Raw genomic sequence first — 25,153 nt, 5'->3', positions numbered from 1 at the left:
ACTGCGGTAGTTTTAATAAATATCAAATCCTCGCAGCCTCTCACCCACACCACATGGCCCCACCTGCCCATCTCAATGCATCACTATATCCCCATGATCCTGTATCCTCAATATCTTCCAGGTATTGTGCAGAGTCACTTGCTCTGTATTTACTATGAATAAACTTTAACAGGCATGTCTTTGAAATGAAGGTGGAAAAAATGTAAGCTTCCAACAATCTAGTAAAGCTTTTGTTCAAACACCGTTCAAAATGAAACAAAATTATTCATCATAAAGCCCATTCAAAAAACGCTAATCACCTCAAGTGGTCAATGTGCTGTGAACACAAATATCTATTTCATTAACTGTATCAAAGTTAGATAATCCTGTAATAACCTCTTAATATTGTAAATCAAAATGTTAACTCAGTTCCCTGTTGGGAAACTCAGGGAAATGTTAATAATGGTATAATAGGTAAATTCAAGGAAGTATAAACAAGGGAACTGAAACTGAAAATCCAAATGACCCTTTTTTCCAAAGCTACACCAAGTGGCACGTCAAACAAACTTCTCCAGTAGAAGGTAGGTGGATTTTTTTCTTGTGGTTCCACATATAGGAACTGGTGCTCGTCTGTGGTTCATGCATCTTCTAAGCTGTTTATTTATTAAATGGGGCCAACTCCACTAAAATTGCTGGCTTAGTGGGGGGTTAAAATTCCCAGTGCTGTAATGGACCAGGCAAGGGTGAGAATGCTGTTATGCACATCCTGCATTGGAGAAAATTACTCACAATTGGAATTGCTAAAAACCTCAGAACCTGGACTCTCTCACCATTTTTAAATAGTTCCTAGGTTGTGGTGACTTGGTAATAATCTGTGACCAGGATTTTCACCCAGAAACAGTGAAGGAAAATTGAAATAGTCTGGAAAGTAAGTGAAGTGTTAACATAGAAAAATTCTGTCCCTATTGTGGTGAGACACTGAGCAGTTATTTCCCTTGACAGGGAAGGTAGAAATTGGGATATCATTTCACAATAAGAAGCCAATCATTCAGGACTGAAACGAGGAATAATTTTTTCATTCAAAGCCTCGGGTAATCTTTGGGTGGAATTTTCCCACTTTCTATTAAAGTGTTTTGTGAGCAAGATTCTTAAAGCCCAGTCCATCATTGCTTGGAGCGAACTTTCTCGTGCAATCTTCAGCTCTTCACTTCGTTACACGTGTAACTGGGGTCTTGAACATCTTTTTCGTGGAGTCACTCGGCTGGGCGTATGGAAGTGCTCACCTCTGCTGGGACCATCCAACGTTCTTACTGCTGGTGCCATTTCTCAAGCCAAACAGTACAGATTCTAAAAGCCAAGACCTACTCCTCCCATTATGATGCTTGAGTCTGTACATTCAGGACATGGCCCAAAGGAAAGAAAAATGTGCTTCCTGCTTTGCTTAAGGTATTGGTGGATGGGTTTTTTTTCCCAGCTGACTGATACAAATTTCAGCCCAGGTCAGTGTTATATCCCAAGCAAAACAGGACCCCCAGGAATGTAGAGAGTAAGTGAATGGTTTTCTGCACTCAACAGTAGTACATGGTATCATTTTCTCTCTGCTGCCTCACATTCACAGGACCTCCATTCACCACCTCTGCACCTGCACATGCCTCTGACCAAGTCTCACTGACTACAGCTCCTGGTATTACATGCACAATATATAGTCAATGGCTCTCACCCATCTCATCGCTCCAAATTACTAATGTTTCTTGCCACCTGCCCTTCCTACTCACTCATTGGGAGAACACCTCACCACCATTTTTTCTAATGTATCACCATTAACTGTTCAATGAACCATTACCATCAAACTCTTTGATTCGTTACAGGAACAATTGATCCATATCCCCCAGATAATGTTGCCATAGTACTCTAATCCATCTGTAACCCCAGACTGCTTGCATTTGAATTTCAAGACTAATCATGGTCCAATACCCTAACCAGAAGGATACAAACCCCTGTACTCTGATAAGACCAAGCACCTTACTGACCATGGTTATCCCTCTCATCTGGAATTGGACACTCCCTGTACTCTGATGGTACCTTTTTACTGATCACAGCCTCCTTTACCCACTATTCCTATGGTTTTCAGATATGGCTATTTTCTTGAGACACATGTTTTGTATCTGATGTGTAAATTGTTGGCATGTGCTGCAGTTCTGACATTGAGACAATGTGGAGTTCCACAGTAACATATCCACTGCCTTGACCATTCAGTGTTCCCCACCATGACAAGCTGCCTGTCCCTTCTTTTCTTCTAAGAAAGCAATGTGACCCACACAGAGGCTGGTAGCCTGTAAGTCAGTGCTGATATCAGTGAGTATGTGTTAAGAAAGCATTGTGAAATATAGAGAGGCTAGCAGTCTCCAAGTCAGTGTAATGTGAGTAAGCATTAAGAAAACAAGCTAAGATCCATAAGATGCATCCTGTGCAGATGCACGAGATGCATGTGTGTTCCTGCATGTTACATGACCTGGCAGAAGCAGACAAGTCCTTGATGTTCACTGGTGCATAAAACGTTGAGGGGTTACCTTACAGAGATTTATAGAATCATGAGGGTGTAGATAAGGTGAATGGCCGTGTTTTTTCCCCTACTTGGAGGATTTCAAGACTAGGAGGCATATTTTTAAGGTGGGAGGAGAAAAATTTAAAAAGACACAAGGGGCAATCCTTTTACAAAGAGTTGTTCGTGTGTGAAATGAGCTTCCAGAAGAAGTGGTGGATGCAGGTATAGTTACAATGTTTAAAAGACATTTAGGTAAGTACATGAATAAGAGTTGTTTTGATACAGGCCAAGTACAGGCAGATGGGACTAGATTAATTTGGGATTATGGTCGGCATGGACTGGATGGACAGAAGGGTTTGTTTCCTTGCTGCATGACTGTAAAGCTGAAGAGGGCTGTGAGAGTTAGTCTGGGAGCACGCAGGATGATGTGGTGGCTTGTGTGGACGAAGAGTTGAGGAGGTTGGTGGCCATGAAGAATGCAGGGACATTGTTGTGAAGATACAGTTGCATGATAATCAGGACAAACATCCAGCAAGCAGCAGTTACTACTTACCTGCTCAGATGCACCTGTCAGAAAGAATGGAATTATAGTGACATAGAAGGCTTTAGTGAGATACAAATGCATTTAAGAAAGGTAATCATCACTCAAGGATGAAATTCTGAAGTTGCTAATTAAAGCTTGAGGGGAAAATTGCAAATTTTTCTCAGAATCAAGACCCTGTATTTTCTCACTTTTCTCCTTATTGCTGTTCTCCCCAGAACAATTGATGAAGAGTCACCAGATTTGAAATGTTAACTTAGCTGCCTTCCCACAGATGCTGCCAGACCAGTTGAGTTTCACCAACAATTTCTGTTTTTGTTTCAGATCTCCAGTACCCACAGTTCTTTGTTTTGTTATAGAAGTTTCAAAAAGCCTTTTACGATCAATAATAGGGAGAAAATGTCTTTAAGAAAATAAGGAGATCAGTAAAAACCCATTAGCAACTAACTGGAGAAATCTAAATCAGGAATCCACAAAATTAAGATACGTCAGTACAGACCTGATCCCTTAAGGGGAGAAACAAAGGAGTTTCTTTTTAACCCGGGGAAATAGCCTGAAGAGCACAGTAAAGACTTCTAACAGTGAGTTAACAACATTCAGAATTATTTACTCAACAACACAGTTAAGCTAATTTTTCAGGTCCAAGTTTAAAATAAAAAGATTGGCAAAGGAAAAGAAGTCAGAAGTAGAGATCCTCAGTATAAATCAAATATCAGAACTCTAATTAGCTAAGTTAGTTCACCCTTGATTCACACAATAGTTTTAATAGCAAATGCAGGGTTCATTTAACTACAAAGGATCATAGTATCAAAGACTTATACAACGCAGAAGAGGCCCTTCGGCCCATCAAGTCTGCATCGACCTGTGAGAAGCACCTGACTTTCAATCTAATCCCATTTATTAGCACTGGACCCATAGCCTTGAATGTTATGATATGCTCAGTGCTCATCCAAGTATTTTTTAAAGGATGTGAGGCAAATTGCCTCGACCACTCTCCCAGACAGCACTTTCCAGACTATCACCATTCTCTGGATAAGAAGGTTTTTCTTCACATTCCCCCCCCCCCCACAAGCCTCCTGCCCCTCAGCTTAAACCTGTGTCCCCTTGTGACTGACCATTCAACAAAGATTAACAGCTGCGCCTTACCCACTTACTCCATGCCCCTCATAATCTTGTACACCTCAATCTCATCACCCTTAATCTTCTCTGCTCCAAAGAAAACAATTCAAGCCGCTCCAACCTTAAAATTTTCGATCCCAGACACATCCTGGTGAACTTTCTCTGCATCCTTTCCAGTGCAATCACATCCTTCCTGCAATGTGGTGACCAGAACTGTACACAGTCTTTCAGCTGTGGTCTCACCAAAGTTCTATACAATTCCAACTTGACTTGCCTACTTTTGTAATCTATGATAAAGGTAGGTTGCCATGTACCTTTTTCACCATCTGACTAACATGCTGTTCCACTTTCAGAGATCTATGGACACATGCTCCAAGGTCCCTTTGATTCATGTCTTACACTGAATACTTGCTAGTCAAATTACTCCTTCCAAAATGTTTCACCTCACACTTCTCAAGGTTAAATTCCATCTGCCATTTATCTACCCATTTGACCATTCCATTTATAATTTCCTGCAGCTCAAGACGTTTGACCTTACTGCTAACCACCTGACCACTCTTTGTGTCATCAGCAAACTTAACAATCCAATCCCCTGCATAGTCATCAATGTAATTGAGATAAATGATGAAAAATAGGGGATCCAGCACAGATCCATGTGGTCCACTGGCTTTCAGTCACTAAAGCAGCTTACTGTCTTACCCTCTGTCTCCTACAACTGAATCAATTTGGAATCCACTTTATCAAATTCCTCTGTATCCCATGTGTATTTACCTTCCTGATAACATTCTCATGTGCGGACCTTGTCAAAGGCTTTGCTGAAAGTTTTATTGATTGTATCATTAAAGTACAAAAGAATGAATAAAGAAATGAAGAGAATCTGATCATGTAGTGTGAATTTTTGCAGGAAACATTGGTATGAATGATGTTATATCAGATATAGAATCCCTACGATGTGGAAACAAACCATTTGGCCCAACAAGTCCACAACGACCCCCCTAAGAGTAACCCACCCAGACCCATTCCGCTACCTTATTACTCTACATTTCCTCTGACTAATGCACCTAACCTACACATCCCTGAACACTATGGGCAATTTAGCATAGCCAATTCACCTAACCTGTACATCTTTGAACTGGAGGGAGGAAACTGGAGCACCCAGAGGGTACCCACACAGGGGGAGAATGTGCAAACTCCACACAGTCACCCAAGGCTGGAACTGAACCCATGTTCCTGGCACTGTGAGACAGCATGCTAACCACTGAGCCACCATACCATCAACGTCTTTGGTACAATCCAAAAGTCATTTAATTTCATTGAGTGAATCCACTTTGAGGAAGTTCTACCCACAAATCTTTGCAAAATCCTTCATCCATTTGGAAAAGGATGTCTTTATTTATCTGTATGAAGACACTATATTGGCTAATAAAATCTCAACTGTTTTTGGCAGTTGGTTAGCTTATAACCAAAGTTGGGAGATTCCATGGATCTGCAGGTAGCTGAGGATAGTTGTTTTTGTATGAATCATTATAGAGAGCTGTACACATGGATCCATGATCAAAAGTAAAAATTTCAAAAAGCACAACCACAATTTGTTTATTCAAAACTAGCAAAGAAAAACATTCTGATTTTTCATTGCAATTTTGACAATGTAAGTGATTCGAGTTCATGAGATTCATTCACACTTTTACATTTTCCTATCATTTTAAGGAGAAAATTTCAGCCTCCTTGATGTAGATGTGTGACCACAGCCATTAAATGACAGTAGAGGGTACTGAAAGATAATGGGACCTGCGGTCACTTTGGTTTCTGTTTGACCTCTCTGATTTTGTGGTCAGTTCATGACCACAACTATTGGTTTTGCTGCGTGGTAAGCACCCAACAGGTTACCTGTGAATTGTTTCTTCATGTACTTGTGACCTTTTCTTTAAACAGGCTTGTTTAAGGGTCAGTTTCAAATTTTAACTAGCAGGATATTTACTCAGACAGAAGTTAGTGAACAGCTTGGATCTCAATACTACTAATGCACCTGGATGTATACTCCATGCAAGAGACTAGCTTAAAAATGATGGAATGTTAGAATACCGTTTTCATAGCTAGTTGCTTGTATGTTAGCAAGGAACACCACTTCCTTAAGCTGGTAAGCAAGGCTGACTGGAGAAAGCTGATGCCATTACACATAGTTATTGTCTTCATTACATTAGTTTACTGCCATGACTAATAGTACGTAGATTTTTTTTATCTTTCATGGGATGCGGGCGTTGCTGGATAACCAGCATTTATTGCCCAGCCCAGCAGGCAGTCAAGAGTCAACCATATTGCTGTGGGTCTGGTGTCACACGTTGGCCAGAGCAGGTAAGGACAACAGTTTCCTTCCCTAAAGGACATTAGTGAACCAGATGGGTTTTTCCCAACAATCGACAATGGATTCCTGGTCATCACAGACTCTTGATTCCAGATATTTATTGAATTCAAATTTCGCCATTTGTCGTGACAGATTCAAACTTGGGTCCCCAGAACGTTACTTGGTTCTCTGAGTTCAGCGATAATACCACTAGGCCATTGCCTTCCCTGATTGCATTACGATATGTAACAAGGGTTGTGGGCTCAGTTACAGAGACTAAGCACTCCTCTGCATTGAATGTATTTTGAATTCTGGTTAAGGTTTGACTAACCATATGAAGGATTATATAGCTATCTCAAATACATTTGCTCATCCCATTCACATTTTTGTTGTCTTAACGACCACTTTCACATTAGGTCTGATATTTTCTTTTGTTCACCCTGACATGGAGATCCTGAAGAGGTTTGTATTATTTTAACTTCATTATTTAATGCATTTTCTGAACTGCTTCAGTCCCTGATACTGTTATATTGCTGATAAGAATAAATTAATCATGTTTGTTGGCCGACAATTAACAGAATACTGTTATATTTAAGACTCGTGAATTTGAATTTCTCTACAGCAAGTCTCTATTCGGTTTCTTCAAAGGCTTCAGAAGCATGTTACAGTAACAGGGAAATCTTTCAAATGGACTCAAATCAAGAATGATAAAAACCTAACAGCTAAAAATGAAAAAGAGTATATTTGATGAGGAGAAAAAAAAACTAATCATGGTAGAATTTGAGAGGTCTTAAAAAAAGTTGCCCTGTACATGAGAATGCATCATTCAGTGGTGCCAGCTGACAGTTTTTTCATGAAAATGGTAACAAGCAATCCTTTAACAACAGAGTGTTGATCAGCATTGATCAATGATTGGCACTGTTGGCTAGTTTAGCAACTAGTGACAGTGTGAGATATGTTGTGATATTACGATCTCTAAAAAGACAGCTTATCATTTTTCAGTAAAACTATCATTTCCTGTTACGTGCAGAGGCCACAAGTTTAATTTTCCACTGAAAACTTTCTATATGCTGTTAACATCAGGTTAAAATAAACTTCCTGCCACAATATAAAGATGTGCAACTTTCTCATGCTCAAAATATTGTGATAAGGAAAGATTTCGCAACATTAATGGAAAATAGAAACTTTAATATAAAATTAAATTGTCAATGCTCAGACAATAAAACAAGTGATTATAAGTTCTTAAACTGCAACAGTACCACACAAACATTTAACATATTCGTATAGATATAACCTGGTTTACTATATGTAATGAACTTCATCAATTTATTTTAAACAGATTTGTGCCCTTGCATCATTCCATTCCTATGGCCTCCTTTGCTTCTCACAGTCACCTTCAGTATGGTCCTATCTTTGCTTCATTTACACATTGGTGTTATCCATTTTCATTGACTCACCTTCTTATACATGCAGGTGCCACACAGCCTTATTTCTTTGCCAGCCTAAACTGCAGTGTTATCTCTCTGTTTAGCTTACTGAAGGTGTGGAGATGCTGGTGTTGGACTGGGTTGGTCAAAGTCAAAAATCACACACCATTAGGTTTTAGTCCAACTGGTTTATTTGAAAAGACTAGCTTTTGGAGTGCTGCTCCTTCATCAGGTATTAATGTTTTACTCAGAGATTAGTGTGGGAGGAATAGATTGCAATTTATGGTCACTAGCCCTCTTACAGGAAAAGATGGAGATGTATCATTGTGATGGTCTTCACTTGAATCACACTGGGATCAGTGTGCTGGTGAATTGAACAATAGTAGCTGTCATTAGGACTTTAAAACATGTAGTCAAAATGGAAGATCGTTCAGGTGAAGGGAAATTTAGAAAGTTAATGAGAAGGATCAAGCAGGATAGTGATGTTGGTCATGATCGGTAGGGTATAACAGGAAGGGACAAAGAAACATAACATTGTACCAACAAATAGGGTTGGATTTGGTTAAAAAAAAAACTGTAAAATGATGAAATTAAAGTATCTTTACCTAAATGCAAGTAGCATTTGGAACAACCTGGATCATGGCATGAAGAAAGATTAAAAATAGTACATACTGATAGACATTATAGAGATGTGGTCTGAAAGAGACTAGGATTAGGAACTGGATATTCAATCTACTTGACATTTTAGAAAGATAAGGAGAAAGAAGGTGAAATAGCTCTGTCAATAAACTGAGATCAATGCAGTATTGAGAAATGATCTTGGCCTGGAAAATTGAGATATAGAATTAATCTGGGTGGATATAAGACATAGCAAGGGAAATAAATCATTTTCTAAGAAGTCACAATCGATTTTCCATTTAACAATAGTAAAGCATAAATCAAGAGATGATAGTAGATAGTGAGGATTGCCAATGCTGAAAATCAGAGTCGAAAAGTGCTGGAAAAGCACAGCCAGTCAGGCAGCATCTGAGGAGCAGGAAAGTCAACATTCCGAGCATGAGTTCTTCATCAAGAATTCCTGAAGAGCTCATGCTCGAAACATCAACTCTTCTGCTCCTCAGATGCTGCCTGACTGGCTGTCCTTTTCCAGCGCCATACTTTTTGAGATGATGAGGGGTGGTAAGCAGGATACTGCAAGAATTGTAGCTGACTTTATATGGACTGAACAAATCAAATGGCAAATGTTGTCAGCAGGATGAATTCATAATGTGCATTTGGGATAATTTCTTGAAATAATATGTTGTGGAACTAACAAGCAAGTGGGTTGTTTTAGATCTAGTGATATGAAATGAGACAGGACTTATTAATGATCTCACAGTAAATGATCCTCCAGGGAAGAATGATCATAATGTGATAGAATTTCATGTACAGTTTGAGCATAAGAAACTTGTGTTTAGAACCTAACTAAAGACAGTTACAGAGGTATTAAGGTGGAGTTGTCTAAAATGGACTGGGAAAATAGACTTAACTGAACATAGTCACAGACATTTAAGGAGATATTTCAAAAATTTTAACAATGAATGATAAGTTCAATTGAATCAGAAAATCTTCATGAGAATGATTTACAAAATTGTGGCTAATGGAGGATATTATTGATGGAAGGCTATTGGAAAAAATGTGGAGGCATGGGATTGAAGGTGATTTAGCAGTTTGAATTAGAAACTGGTTTTCTGTAAGAAGGCAACAAGTTGATGGAAAATATTCAGCCTGGAGTCCAGTTACTAGTGGTGTGCCACAAGGATCTGTTTTGGGAGCATTGCTGTTTGTCATTTTTATAAACAACTTGGATACAGGCATAAGTGGATGGGTGAATAAGTTTGCAGATGATACTAAAGTCGGTGGAGTGGTGGACAGTGTGGAAGAATATTGCAGGTTGCGGGGAGACTTGGATAAACTGCAGAACTGGGCTGAAAGGTGGCAAATTGAGTTCAATACAGATAAATGGAGGTGATTCACTTTGGGAATAATAATAGGAAGGCAGAATACTGGGTCAATGGAAAGATTCTTGGTAGTGTGGATGCGCAGAGGGATCTTTGTATCCATGTACATAGGTCCCTGAAAATTGCCACCCAGGTCAATAGTGCTGTTAAGAAGGCATACGGTGTGTTAGATTTTATTGGAAGAGGGATTGCGTTCTGGAGCTGTAATGTCATGCTGCAACTATACAAAACGCTAGTGTGGCCTCACTTGGAGAATTGTGTGCAGTTCTGGTTACCCCATTACAGGAAGGATGTGGAAGCATTGAAAAAAGTGCAGAGGAGATTTATCAGGATGTTGCATGGTCTGGAGGGAAGGTCTTATGAGGAAAGGCTGAGGGACTTACGTCTGTTCTCATTGGAGAGAAGAAGCCTAAGAGGCGATTTAATAGAGACATACAAGATGTTCAGAGGATTGGATAGAGTGGACAGTGAGAGTCTTTTTCCTAGGATGATGGCATCTGCTTGTACGAGGGGCATAGCTTCAATTTGAGGGGTGATAGATTTAAGGTAGATGTTAGAGGCAGCTTCTTCACTCAGAGAGTGGTAAGGAATGTCCTGCCTGCCAATGTAGTTAACTCAGCCACATTAGGGGCATTTAAACAGTCCTTGGATAAGCACATGGATGATGATGGGATAGTATAAGGAGATGGGCTTAGATTAGTTCACAGGTCGGCACAACATTGAGAGCTGAAGGGTCTGTTCTGCGCTGTATTGTTCTGTGTTCTATGTTCTATGTTCTGTGTATCAAATTGAAATAAAAGACAAACATTAATGCAAAGTTGAGTGGTAGGCTGGAAAATTGGTGTGATCTTAGAAACCTACAAAGGATTACTAAAACAATTAATAAAGAGAAAGAAAATATTTGAAATTAAACTAGCAATAAGTACAAAAAGGTTAACAGTATATGCAAGTATGTAAAAAGAAAAAAAAAGTTACATGTTGGTACTTTAAAGTTTGAGACATGGAAATGAACACCAAAAAGGAAGGAGATGGCAGAGAGTTTGATGAAATATTTTATAACTGACATTACAGTAGTTGAGGACTAACTTTCTTAGGTAGTCAGAAATGACGCATCCTTTTTAACGTGTCTTTCTCAGTGGAACATATCTTTGTGAAAAATTATGAAATATCCCCTTAAATCTCTGCCACTTTTTACCTTTTATATATTGTCCCAAAAGCATCTCAATAATAGCAGAAAATCAGGGGGCAGCATAGTGCCTCAGTGGTTAGCATTGCTGTCTCACTGCGCCAGGGACACGGATTCAATTCCAGTCTCGGGCGACTGTCTGTGTGGAGTTTGTGCATTTTCCCTGTGTCTGGGTGGGTTTTCTCCGGGTGCTCAGGTTTCCTTCATAATCCAAAGCTGTGCAGGTTAGGTGGTTTGGCCATGCTAAATTGCCCATAGTGTCCTGGGATGCATGTAGATTAGCCATGGGAAATGCAGGGTTACGGGGATAAAGTAGGAGAGTGGGTCTCCAGGTTGAATGCTTTTTGGAGGATCAGTGTGGACTCAGTGGGCTGAATTGCCTCCTTCCACACTGTAGGGGTTCTATGATAAAGCAATCGTTATAATTAGAAAAATGTTCCCAGCAAACTAATGGTACAAGAGACTGACAAGTCCCAATGAACTGCAGTATATGGTCTTAGAGCATTGATTGTCATCTAACAAAATTCTCATGTTTCTAGAAAGATTGCAGCATGTTGGAAAACCGACAAAATAATGCACCTATTCAAGAAAAGACACACTCGACGAAAGGGGACTATAGCCCAATTAGCCTAATATCTGCCATTGGGAAAAAATGCTGGAATCCACTATTAAGGAAGCATAGTAGGAAGGTTGGAAAATCATTATCTAACCAAGCAGAGTCAACATGGTTTTATGAATTAAAGTTATTTTAAAATAGTTTATTGGAGTTCTTTGAGGATGTAACAAGAAGGGTGGATAAAGGGGAACTGTGTTTGGAGTTCCAAAAATATTTGGCAAGATGTTCCATAAAATGTGACAGTATGATAATAAGAACACACTATGTTGATACACAGAACATAGAACATAGAACACAGAACAATACAGCGCAGAACAGGCCCTTCAGCTCTCAATGTTGTGCCGACCTGTGAACTAATCTAAGCCCATCCCCTATATTAGAATGGATAGAACTAACAAAACAGAAAGTTAGAATAAATAGATTGTTCTAGGTTGGAGAACCATGTGCCACAGAAATCAGTGCTGCAGCTTCAAATATTTATAATCTATATTATAATTGTATGAAGGAACTCAGGTTTCGTGGTCAAATTTGCTGATGATACAAAGATAGGTGAGGAAGTCAGGTATGAATGGATCACAAATGGTTAGGTTTTCATTACTAAGATGGATAGCTCATCCTAACATGGCACAATGAATTGGTTTAAAAGGCTCTGTTAAACTTAACAATTGTTTTGTGGAGGTGGGGGATGGATTGTATTGTGCCTACTTATCCTGGAAGTAAATCATAGGTAACTGTGGGGCTATGTAACTACCAGTGTGAGCTGATCTGTTATATTAAAAGTTGTTTGGTCCCCAGTCTTTATCTCTCACACCTCCCTCAATCCTACCTTCCTCCATAGCTCCTCCAGGCCAACTAGTTCCCCCACCTATCTCCTAATGTCCCCTCATATTCTCCATATCCTTCATAATTCCCATGTCCCCTTCTACACCATGCTGCCCCTCTATCCACTCACTCAATATCCACTATTGGCAGGGATCATGTGGAGATGAATCAAAAACCTTTTAATAATCTAATTGATCTTTCACTCATGCACAATCATTACAAGAAAACTTCTATTCATAAATTCCATTCAAAGATTTTAAATTCTCTAAATATTTAATCTCTTGTAAAAATAAAGAAACTTCTATTCAGATCTCACATTAAAGTCAACTAATCTTTCAATGGTTTCAAAAAATAGCAAACTTAGAACACCCTGATGTGATATTTGTATCTTTTGAAACTCAACCGAGTATTCATTTGACATAATAATAGTCCTTTGGAAATGCCAACAATAAACTCTACTGAAGCTACATGACCAGATAGTAATTTATTTTCGAACCTTCAACAGCAAACCAAAGCAGTCCAGCATGGTATCTTTTTATTAACACTCACTGACAGCTTAAACGTGTGTTTTTCCTAACTGTACAGTGAAGGGCATTTCAAGAAGTTACGATCATGACATCTAAATAGACCTTACCCACCCTTCAAGAGTGTTTACATCTACTCCATCAAATTTTGACCCCCACACTGTGAGTTAAGGTTCTTAGACCTGCCAAAATGGGATTTGTTTAAATTCAGCACAGAATTCAAATTCCCTACCGAGTTTGAGTTTCCCTTCTATATGATTGACGTTCCCCTCCCCACACTTCCTCCGAGGAGTACAAATTGAATTAATTAAGTGAAATTGACATTTTTGCAGTTGGGCCATTTGAAAAGGCTGGTGGAGTTTTGCTGACTGTGAAAATCTGGCCCTAAGAGTCAGAAAAGGATATAGTTACGTTAAATGAGTATGCAGAAATATTTGCAGGTGAAGTGCAGTATGAAAGAATGTGAAGTTATCCACTTTGATAGGAAGAACAGAAAGACAAAATATTATTTAAACAGAAAGCGACACCAGAATGCTGCACTACAGAGGGACCGGGGTGTCCTTATAAATGAAATATAAAAAAGATGCCATGCAAGTAATTGGGAAGGCAAATGGAATATTGGTCTTCATTGCAATGGGATAGACTGTAAAAGTGGGGAAATTTTGTTATAATTGTATTGGGCTTTGGTGTGACACCTTGAGTACTGTGTACAGTTTTAGTCTCCATATTTAAAGAGGGATATTTTTGGGTTGGAGGCAGTTCAGGGCAGGTGTACAAAGTTGATTCTTGGAATGAGAGCGTTATCTTATGAGAAATAGCCTGACAGGTTTTGCCTGTACTATTTGGACTTTAGAACTACTGGGGGAGCCAACGGTTACAGGGAACAGATGGAAAAGTGGTATTGAGAGCAAGTTCAGATCAGCCATGACTTATTGAAATGCTTGAAGTGCCATATGGTCTATTCTTTCTTTCAGAGTTTATGTTCTTAAAGAAAGGTTAAAAAGAAGAAATTTGCATTAATATAGCACTATTCAAAGCTTCAATATGCCACAAACCTAAGTTAGGAAACTATGAGATGAATCTTAAATTTTTTTTTGACTAATTAGCAGATGTGTTGAGGGTTTTTTGCCGCAAGGTCTCAAGCATTTGTAAACATTCTCTTATCTGCTTCTAGCCCTATCTTACAACACATCATTCCCAGAACAACTCATTAGTCCTGGGGTACCCTCGTGTCCCTAGTATGTATACCATCTTTAAAAGGCCATTGCACATCTGGACAAGCAACAGAGACTGAGGGGTGTCTTTATAAAGGTTTATAAAATCATGAGGGGCACAAAGAAAATGAATAGCCAAGGTCTTTTCCCCAGGTTGAGGGAGTCTAAAACTAGAGGGCATAGGTTTATGGTGAGAGGGGTGAAATCTAGTCCTTAGCTGCCCTGCATTTTTCCAGGACAAGGCATTTAAGGGAAAGTTGGTGCCCTACAATGAGAGTAGGGACCTGGATGTCCTGCTGGATGGGAAGATGCGCAGATGGCATCAAGGTTAACTTTACAGACACTCCAAGATTTCCACAGACGGTGATCAACATCAGCATGCCAATCGTGGCATTGACATTTGATTCAGAAGTCATTGCTATGCACGGACCATGGATGTCTGCATATACCAGCCTGGTCTGAGGTTCCCATCTGGGTCAGTGCAGTCTGAGCTGCCTGTTGAATTTCAGAACATTTGAATGGAGAAGGTCAATATCATGCACCCCCCCAGCCCAATTCTATCCTTGTAAGTACCATCACTGTCTCTCTGATACCTCAGACTCACTCTATCTCCGCTCCTGTACTCACCTCCCACCAAGGCTCATGCATTATCCTGATCACTATTGCCTGTAATATCTTTCCTGACCCGTAGTCATCCTACCAGACTCCCAACATAACTAACCCTGAATGCCCTGTGCGCTGCCTACTCACTTGCTTAGGACACCTCTCCAACTGCACCAAAAGTATCAACTGTGGCAAACACTTTAATTCCTCATAATACCTACCTGCCTCTCATTCCAGGAGCAGAAGAGCTTAAATGAGGGCAGAAAGTTTAAAGATAGGTGATGTACTGTCTAACATTCAGCTCCTTACTCCTTACATGCATCCTTACTCTGATCACCTTGAGCAGGTCCTGACTGATTAGAGTCATAGAAAAATACAGCACAGAAACAGACGGTTCAGCCCAACTCATCCATGCCGACCAGCTACCCTAAATTAATCTGGTCCCATTTGCCAGCATTTTGCCATATCTCTCTAAACTCTTCCTATTCATGAACCCATCTAGATGACTTTTAAATGTTGTAATTATACCAGTCTCCACCACTTCCACTGGTAGCTCATTTCTGCATGAACAAGTTCCCCTTAGGTTTATTTAAATCTCACCCCTCTCACCTAAACCTATGTCCTCTAGTTTTGGACTCCCTCACCTTGGGATAAAAGACCTTGGCTCCCCATGATTTTATAAACCTCTATAACGTCACCCCTTAGCCTCCAACGTTCCAGGGATAAAGGCCGCAGCCTATTCAGTTTCTCCCTATAACTCAAACCCTCCAATCCCAGCAACTTCCTTGTAATATTTTTCTGCACCATTTCAAGTTTAACAATATCTTTCCTTTAGCAGAGAGATCAGAATTAAATGCAGTATTTCAAAAATGACCTATTTCCTGTTCATTTGCAACATGACCTTCCAACTCCTACACTCACTGCACTGACCGATAAAGGCAAGCTTATCAAATGACTTCTTCACTATCCTATCTATCTTGACTCCACTTTCAAGGAACTATGAATGTGTACCCAAGGTCTCTTTGTGCAGTAACACTTCCCAGGAGCCTAGTATTAAGTGTGTAAGTCCTGCCCTGATTTGCATCACCAAAATGCAACACCTCACATTTATCTAAATTAAACTTCATCTGCCAATCCTCGACCCAATTGCCCATTGGTTATGTCCAGGTCCCTGGATTTGTATTGGTAACTGTGCTTGAATGACTGGGCCCCTAAATAATAGCTTTCGCCCTTGACATGCCTGAGGCCTGCTATCGACTATGACAAGCTTCCTAGCTTTGTGTCTGGGATAAACAGCATGGAAATATAACCAAGTTATAAGCCTGGTTAACTCTGGCTGAGGAGGCAAGGTACAAAAGGCAAGACAAGGCTATGCAAGGAAAGGATGCCGCAAACTTTTGGGTAAGCTTAGAGTGAGTGAGTGCTAAGAGAGAAAGTGAATATTTTTGAGCCACAGCATGGTCCAGAGTTTCTGTCCATGAGCATGTAGTGTTCTTTCAGCAACATTAGAATGATAAAGCATTAAAGTACTGAAGTGTTCTATAAGTGGATCGGAGAAGAAGAAGGTTCTTAGGGACTGAAACATGTTGGTTACCAATGACTGTGGATATGGGATGCATGTAGCTAGTGCTCATAGCGCATTCCCTGAAATGTTGATGCCCAGCATCTAATCAGGAGGTTCTCTAAAGTAAGTTGTGAGCTGAAATTGCCAGATCCCCACTCTGATTTCTATGTTGAGAATTCCCAGAGTCTAGTTTGTTCGGTGAGTTTGGTAAAATGGGCATTTGAGTATTAACGAGTCAAGGTGTGGCACTAATGAGATGTTTGATAAGCAACGGTCCCCTCATTTGGATACTCTCTAATGCCTAACAAGTCAAGACACTTGGATAAAGCATAAAAGATGGAGCAAGATGCTCCAAACATTGAGATAGATCTCTCTGGACTTCTCATCTGAATCTGCCACAAATCTTGCCACGGCACATGTTCCTCAGTTCCCAATAAGATTCCACCCATTGCAATCAAATTGCAGCCAACAAGGTTGCACAAACAGCAATTAAATAAATGACTAAATGTTTTAGTATGTTAGTTGGCCTCTCAGCCTTTTCTTCAAGCAAGGCAGGATGAGCATTCTATTGAGTAAATTTGCCACTGTTTGAAAAATAACACCACTAATAGTGTTACACGCTTTTAATAATATGCTGAATCAGCTTATGTGCTCAAGCAATAGGTTCTGACCCAGGATCACAATGATTATCACTGAGCTGAGACTGCTAGATATTTCCCTTAAATCAAAACAACCTCTATTAGAACATTTCAACTCTATTGGGAATGATGAAAGTTCCATACCATTCCATACCTTAGAATAACTAATAGCATTCATGCAAAACATAGTGCAGATTTAATTCCAGAACTAACAGGTGTAGGAAAAGATCGAGACATGCTATGCATTTAAGAGCTAGCACTAGGTTATATGTTTCAGTACAAATATATATTTCATAAATATGGCATGAATTTGCTTGAGCACAATACCTTCGAATCTTTACAGGGAGCGGTGGTGGCTGTGGGTTTGAAGAATCGGCCATCTGCATTTGGGTTTTACTCAGTGGCTTTCTTCTCTCTTCACTGACAAAAAGTTCAGATGGAGTTGTGTAGGTGACTGTTTTATCATTACATCTCAGAAAGCGTGCCTGATGCCAATATGTATCCAAATTCTCATAAATGTTGTCCTCGTCAGACACCTGCTCAAAGTTGCCGTTGACAGTATTGTCGATGGTTAGTGTTCTGTGTTTTTGTTTAGTGTTTAACAGAGTTCGCTGAGGATTGGCATACTGTACAGAGTGGCAGGGTCTTCTGTTACCCTGTTTGGGAGATTCAGGGCTGTTCATTTTACCTTTCCAAGGGTTAGGATTACTAAAAAATTGCTGCCTTTTCCTCGTGGCACTGTTCATTGCAGAAGATACATCCACTTGTGGTTTCTCTTTGGTAGACACCATATATGACTGGGAGGAATTGTCATTGTATAATGTTCTGTATCGCGGACTTGTTGCTTTACTTGTTGACATGCTGCAATGCTGTGAAGGAATGTTGCAATAATCGCTTTCCATTTGAAATTTCTTCAATCGATGTCCATTTCTATTTAAAGAAGAAAACTATAGTGAGCTTTCTCACATTGATGATTTATTTTTGCACATTACAATTCAGAATTGAAACTGATTATGAATAATTCTTGTTGCGTTGAGCAGGAACTATTGAAGTTCATCTTTTTGTTTTAAAATCTTCAGTTCCAAGAAGAAAATCCAGCAACCCTAGAATTCCTTGTCTATAAATAAACCACTTATCAGGGTTATCATCAAGGTGTTAGAGGTTGGGGTGGGGGAAGCGAGTACAAATTGGGGCAGTTATTCAGATTCCCTTTGTTTCCTGTCTGCGGCTGTAACTTTATACTCCACATTGTAAATGTTCTCAGTGTCTTTTGCTAATTTGTTGGCAGTAGTTCTTGTGAAGTTAAATTCTTCATAGAGTTTCGTTCATCCCTTGTGGTTCTCCTGAAATAATTCAGCATCTTCCATGTTGTTTGCTGTGTATAAAGACGATTTCTTTCCGAACCATGAAATAAGGCCTGTTTTCAACCATCCGAACGAATCTTCTGTTGGTGCAAAAGCTTCCTGTGCTCTGGTTGCCGTGGTTTCTATGGCATCCAATGAATACACTTATTGAGATTATGAGCGAAACTTCTTTATGGTGTCATTGCTACAGTATTGACTATCGTAATTTAAAATCAAACTCGCTCTTCCTGTATATCTCACATTCATAAAACGTATCCCTTTTGAGCTGCAATAACGCAAATTTGGAAGACGTTTGCATTGGTTGTGTGGACTTTGTAATTCTGATGTTTTATTATTTTGCCAAATGCCAACAAAAAATGTAAAATGTGTTACTTTGAAAATTTAATTTCCAAATTATCTTAAACTACAGAAACTGAATTTCAAGCATTGCAGTTAGTGTACACTCTTCTAACCTGGGTTGCTGTTAACGTGCTTTATATTCAATATATATTTGTAGAATAATGAATATCCATGTGTGCCTTTAAATAATGAATGGTATTTTGTCACTAGTCACACTACAATGATAATGAGCATATTGACTAATTATTGCAATCAATCTCTAGTCATTTGTCGATAATATAAGGTACAGAGAACATCAATTCTGCAAAACTGTAGGAACTAAGGATCCAAAATAAATTGTTTTCTCCCATGCTTGCTAACATGTGTCATGTTGTCATACCTCCAACTGTAAAATATATCTCAAAATATTATTTTACAAAAGAATAAGGCTTCCTCTAAGACTGAGATTAGAATAGTTTTTTTTTCTCTAAGACAGCTGTTGGTCTATGGAATTGTTTGCCTCAAATAGTAGTGGAGGCTGAATTATTGAATATGCTCAAGGCTGAAACAGATCAATTTCTTTGATCAACAAGGGTGACAAAGGTTATGGCAAGTAGGTAAGAAAATGAAATTGAAGCCCTGATCAAGTAATGACGTTTGGAACTATATTGTTGCACATTCTCTGTTACAGGATCAAAATCGTGGAACTCCTGTGATAGTTCTACGGCTTTTGGAGATGTATTTTGTCCTGTTTTTTTAGGAAGAAAGGTTGAGACAGAAGTGCTGAGCAGTCTGCTTAAAGCTAATACAGTGAACAGTTTGTGAGGCCTTGAATTTAAAAAAAAATTGAAACAATAGAAGCAGCATCTGAATGGGTAGCGTCAGACTCACACAGAACCAGGATATTTAGTTTAATTTTCTGAATACTCGGGACTTGAAGTTGGATGTAAAAGCTCTTATTCCTCTCTCTGTTACAGTTAAAAGCTGGTGTTCGCTTCCTGCTGCTACAATTACACGTGAAACAAGCGTTTTTATTGAATTTGCCTTTGCCAATGGTGTGTTTATTGGATGTTACTATGTTGGAACAGTTATTTAGTATAGTTAATATGCACATTGTTTTGTTAAACATTTTGATAAAATTGTAGTTGAGCCAATTCTTCTATTTTTGTTTTGTCTGTATTTTAACAGTAGTGCAAAAATAACGTGTTTTGCTTTAAGTTGAATAGTTTAACCAATTGAATTGCATCTGGAACGCAAAGCCTTACACTTACCTTTAAAATAAGGAAATGTTAAGATCTAGGCTTTCTTCCTCATATATTTTGAGGATATTTGGTCAGATCCATAACAGGCCTTTCCCAGCAATACTGTGGGTGTAATTCACACTCCAAGTACTACTGAAGTTTAAGAAGGCAACTCAACACTGTATTCGCACATACACTTAAGGATGAGAAATAAACACTGGCTTTTCAGTGATACCAACATCCCATGAGCAATTTTTTTAAAAGATTACCATGACAGAATAGCAGAGCATAGACATGGGGGGAAGTGGTCACCTCCTGCTCCTAATCCTTGGATGTGGAAGTTACATCCATGGAAGTTGTAGAGAAGGTGAATAGGGTATTGCATGTCCTTAGGACCCAGTTACAATTAAGAAAAAGGTTTGATGAAGTCAGGAGGAGTGCCAAAGTAAGCAAACAAATCTTTACATACATTATTAATATTGTCATTTAGTTTAAATGGCATGAACCAAATGCTATTGTTAAACTGAATTACATCAGTGTTTCATAATGCCATAAGTTCCTCAGAAATTAAAAAGAAAGAATCGAAATGCAAAACAAAGATTTTATTTTCATTCATGATTACTTTGGCTTTTTCAAGGAATGTAATGATCTAATATCAGGGCAGAAATGTAACCCAGGATCTAATAAAAGTTTGCAAATTATTCACAGAAATAACTGCTGTAAGACTTCCTAACATTATCATATCCTGTTACAGTAATATTATAGCCAGAACCTGATAGCAATTAAAACAATCTTGGTATTGTGTTACCTTGCTGCCATTTTGTCTCTAAGTTGGAAAAAAATGGTCTTAACGGGTTTCAATGACTATGGCACATTCCAACAGATGTTTTCTTGTTGAATTTATGTATATAAAATAGCAAATCAATAACAACACAATCCTGAGAAAAGAGAATAGTAAAGCGTACCTTGATATCCAACAGGTGAATGGAATATCAGTCTATAGCAACTTCATTTTGTTATAAGTAAGAATTTGCTTCAAGTCCTTCATTATTTTTACTCTTTAACTGCATTATTTGGATATGTAAGGGAATTGTCCCATTCCAGATCTTGTTTTGAGATGGCTTTGTCTATAATATTTTCTAATGGAGAAACATGATTGGCATAAAAGTACAACAAAAATGTGAGAAATGCAAATAGAACTGTCCAGCGCCTGGACCACTCAGATTAAATGTCTGGATGGATGACCAACCTGAATTCAGTGAAAGTTGTTGCAGATAATGGTGTGATCCATTGCTCAGCCTTGGCAGCTATTCTAACACTTATCTGAGCAAGGAGGTCTCACTTTTCTGCCCAGTTTCAGTTTCTTTTTTCACTGTCCTTGTTAAATCCAGGAGGAGCAGGAATGATCCTTGCAAGATATTGAGGCATTCCCTTCCTGGATTTTGATCCTTCACTTCAGGAAGGATCTCCTGGAATTACTTAACTCACACTTACCTTGTCTTCTGTGATTTGGAGATGCTAGTGTTGGACTGGGGTGTACAAAGTTAAAAATCACAAATTACAAAGTTAGAATATCATGATAGAAGTGAAACTAACAGATGAAAGGCTTGACAGACAATCAATTTTTCAATGCATAATTTCAGTTACATCACACTGTAAACTTTTGCTTTAAATTCTGTGTGTTAGGATTGAGCCCTCCACTACCACCTGATGAAGGAGCGAAGCTCCGAAAGCTAGTGTGCTTCCAATTAAACCTGTTGACTATAACCTGGTGTTGTATGATTTTCAACTTTGTCTTTTGTGGGTCATCTGATTACATATTGACTGGGTGGCCATTTCCTCCCCCATCCCTTATATTCAGGGTGAGGTGAGTCTTAAGTATTTTCAGTGAGGCTTTGGAATTAAAAAACTGAGGGCCTGTTTTCATTTGCAGAGGATGAGCTACTGCCCACTCCCTTGAAACCTGCTTGAATGTGGGTTTTGTTTAGAAGCAGCCTTCTCCTTGCTGTGGCAAAAAGAAAGTTAACTTGAGTAATATGTCAAGTAACTTAACCTCAAGATGTTAAAAAGAATTAGATCGCTTTCTTAAAACTAAGGAGAAGATGTGGAATCAATTAAATGAGAAATACTAAATTCTAAGTATTTCCTGCAACATGTATTTTCTCCATTAAAATAAAGCCATTACAAATTAACCAATTCTGATTAATCGTTTGCCTCCCAGCTCCTTATCATATTGGCATAACCTTCTACTGTACAAGCATGGATGCTGCCACATGAGGCAGTCTGGTAAATTAGCTTCCTCTGGCATCTCAGTAAAACTCCTGAGGTAAATACGACAGAAGTTGTCTTTGATGGCCAATACATTAGCAGAAGGTGTTGTTTCTGAGCCCAAATAAGGTCGCACTCTCTGGCAAAGCTTACTCAAATGCTACAAGCTTACTGTTTGACAATTAGCACTGCAGTTGGCTTTCTAATGAAGAGATACTGTAGCATCTGTTTTTACAGTAATGAGATTACTTAGTCAGATAAGTATAAGGTTTTGTGCTTAGAGCTCTCATGTTACCCACGTACGCTTCCAATGTGTGACGAAGTCATCTTTAATTCAAATGCAGGCAATACTACTTTCCAGACCAAGATGTTGTGTGGGTCTAGGAGAAAATGTAAAAAAGCAACAAAATTAGAAGAGAACAGACCGATGGAGAACGGGGTTACTGATGAAAATCAAAAGAGTCCCATGGTACAAGGACAAAAGCAGGGTACAGCTGACTCTGGGCTTCCACCTGCTCCTGCACCTCCTCCTCCCCCTCCTGCTCCACGCATTAGGCCCAGGCTGATATTTCACACGCAGCTGGCTCATGGCAGTCCGACTGGCAGGATCGAAGGCTTTACCAATGTTAAAGAACTATACACCAAAATCGCAGAGGTCTTTGAGATCTCACCAGCCGAGGTGGGTATAGCTGAGAGAGTAAGCTATCATTCTTTATTAACGTTTTACTTCAATACTTTGAATGCTCGAGTTAAAAGGAAATTCTTTTATATATGCAAGACCTGTACAACATAAAAACATGTGAGGAGTTTCTTTCTGGAGAGTGGTATAATTGTACGCTAGTTAGATTTCTGAACTTAGACCAAGTATCCAACATTATATAATTAAAATGTTATGAATGTTTCATATAGATTTTAAAACCTATTTTGTGTACAAAAATTTGTAAATTTTTTACCTTGGCAAATTATTGCTTAGCAGGTATGATTAATATTATTGAATATATGGTATTCCTCTATCCATATGTTGGAGTTACCATAATTAAAAAGAAACAGACTAATTTATGTGTTCAGAATATGTCAAAGAAATGCTGTATGAGTATATTGGCTTACAGATTCTTAATTTGGGGAAATGATGGTATCAAAACTATGATTCTGAATCTGAAATTTGTGTCATGATGAGTTACTCTGTAGGCTCATTGTGTCATTAGTACTTATTTGCTTTCCCATCTGTTTCGGTGTCCTCTGTAAACTTAGCTATATTGCATTCACATTTCTCACCCAAGTCACATTGTCAATAATTGTGGCACCAGCAGTGATCACTGTTGGTTGCCTTCCTGAAAATGCCCCCCTCCCCATTCCAACTGTCTTCTACTAGTTAGCCAATCCTCTATGAAGGCTATTATACTACACCCAAAAACATGGCCTCTTACTTTATGTTGCCTCATGTATGGTATCTTATTGAATACCTTATGGAAACCCAAATATATGTGCACTGGTGCCATTACCTATCTTTATTGTTACCTCCTCAAATCATTCAAATAAATTTGCCAAGTGTGATTTCCATCATAAAGCCATGTTGACCCTGCTTTATTAGTATTACATCCCTTATAATAGACTCTAACTATTTCCTTATAACAGACATGAACATAACTAGAATGGAGCTACTTGTTGTATATCTCCCTCTCTTTTTGAATAGGGTGATGCATTGACAGTTCTCCAATACTCTGTAACTTTTCCAGATCTAAGGATTCTTGGAAGATTACTAGCAATGCATCCATAATCTCCATAGCTACCTCTTATAATATCCTAGAATGCAACTCATTACACTTAGAGCCCAGTTTCCCTGATACTTTTTATCTCGTGATAGTTATTGTATTTAGTTCTCTCCCACCTTTTTTCCCTTGATTATTTATAAGTTGTGGAATGTTACTGGTGTCCTCTACCATAAAACCTGATGAAAGTATTTATTAAACTACTCTGCTAAGTCCTGATTCCCCATTTTTATTTACGCAACATCATTCTCTAAGGAGCCTGTGATCACTTTGACCTCTGTCTTCCTTTCTATATATTTAAAGAGGCTCATAATTTTCTTTTTTATATTAGGGGCTAACTTACGACCAAAGTTTATTTCCTCCTTTTTTCTTCCTTGATCTTGTTTTTTAAAACTTTCCCTATCCTTTGGCCCTGCTGATCTCAGCCATAGCATAAGTTTTCTTCTTTCAGTTTGGTACTATCCTTAACTTATTAATCATGGTTAGTTTATCCTCTTCCTAGAATCCTTCTTCCTCATTGGGATAAATATTTGTCGAAGTCGCAATGTCTGCCACTGTTTGTCAGCTGCTTTTCCTCAAAGCTCCTTTCACAGTCCACTCCAGCAAACTCTGCATTCATTCCTTTGTAATTACCCTAATTTAAGACCATAAGACCATAAGACATAGGGGTGAAAGTAAGGCCATCTACATGGTGATTAAAGTCACCCACGAATAATTTATTGTCTTTTTTCCATTCCCTTACTATCTTCTGATTTATCTTCTGGCCTACAGTATAGCTACTGGCATAGGGCATATGGACTAGTCTCACCAGTATCATCTTCCCTTGTTATTTCTTATCAACTCCACTTACCCGCATTCTCCCCGTAGCCCTTAAGTCCTTGTGACATCAAGAATTTATCAATCTCTGCCTTGAAGACATTTAGCGTCCCGGCCTCCACTGTACTCCGAGGCAATGAATTCCACAGGCCCACCACTCTCTGGCTGAAGAAATGTCTCCGCATTTCTGTTCTGAATTTACCCCCTCTAATTCTAAGGCTGTGTCCACGGGTCCTAGTCTCCTCGCCTAACGGAATC

At 38.9% G+C, this 25,153-nt stretch overlaps 2 protein-coding genes across 3 annotated transcripts in view; one reads left to right on the top strand and one right to left on the bottom strand.

Moving 5' to 3' along the window:
• The window catches only part of peak3 (PEAK family member 3), an 85,000-nt gene extending 66,424 nt beyond the window's left edge, over positions 1-18,576 (bottom strand). Inside the window, exon 1 of the mRNA XM_043721176.1 lies at positions 17,447-18,576. Coding sequence (XP_043577111.1) covers positions 17,447-18,021 — 575 coding nt within the window. The 5' untranslated portion in view covers positions 18,022-18,576. The remainder of the gene's footprint in view (positions 1-17,446) is intronic.
• Positions 18,577-22,582: 4,006 nt separating this feature from the next.
• gipc3 (GIPC PDZ domain containing family, member 3) overlaps positions 22,583-25,153 on the top strand; it is an 86,171-nt gene continuing 83,600 nt past the window's right edge. The window contains exon 1 of one of the 2 annotated variants that reach the window (XM_043720735.1): positions 22,583-23,007. In XM_043720735.1, the coding sequence (XP_043576670.1) occupies positions 22,621-23,007 (387 nt within the window). In that variant the 5' untranslated portion in view covers positions 22,583-22,620. The remainder of the gene's footprint in view (positions 23,008-25,153) is intronic. The other variant, XM_043720736.1, reaches the window with a different exon arrangement.

The sequence above is a fragment of the Chiloscyllium plagiosum genome, chromosome 31 (genome assembly GCF_004010195.1).
Source record: "Chiloscyllium plagiosum isolate BGI_BamShark_2017 chromosome 31, ASM401019v2, whole genome shotgun sequence".
Lineage (NCBI taxonomy): Eukaryota > Metazoa > Chordata > Chondrichthyes > Orectolobiformes > Hemiscylliidae > Chiloscyllium > Chiloscyllium plagiosum.
Note: the sequence above shows the minus strand (reverse complement) of the source record. Positions and strands in the feature narration are given on the sequence as shown.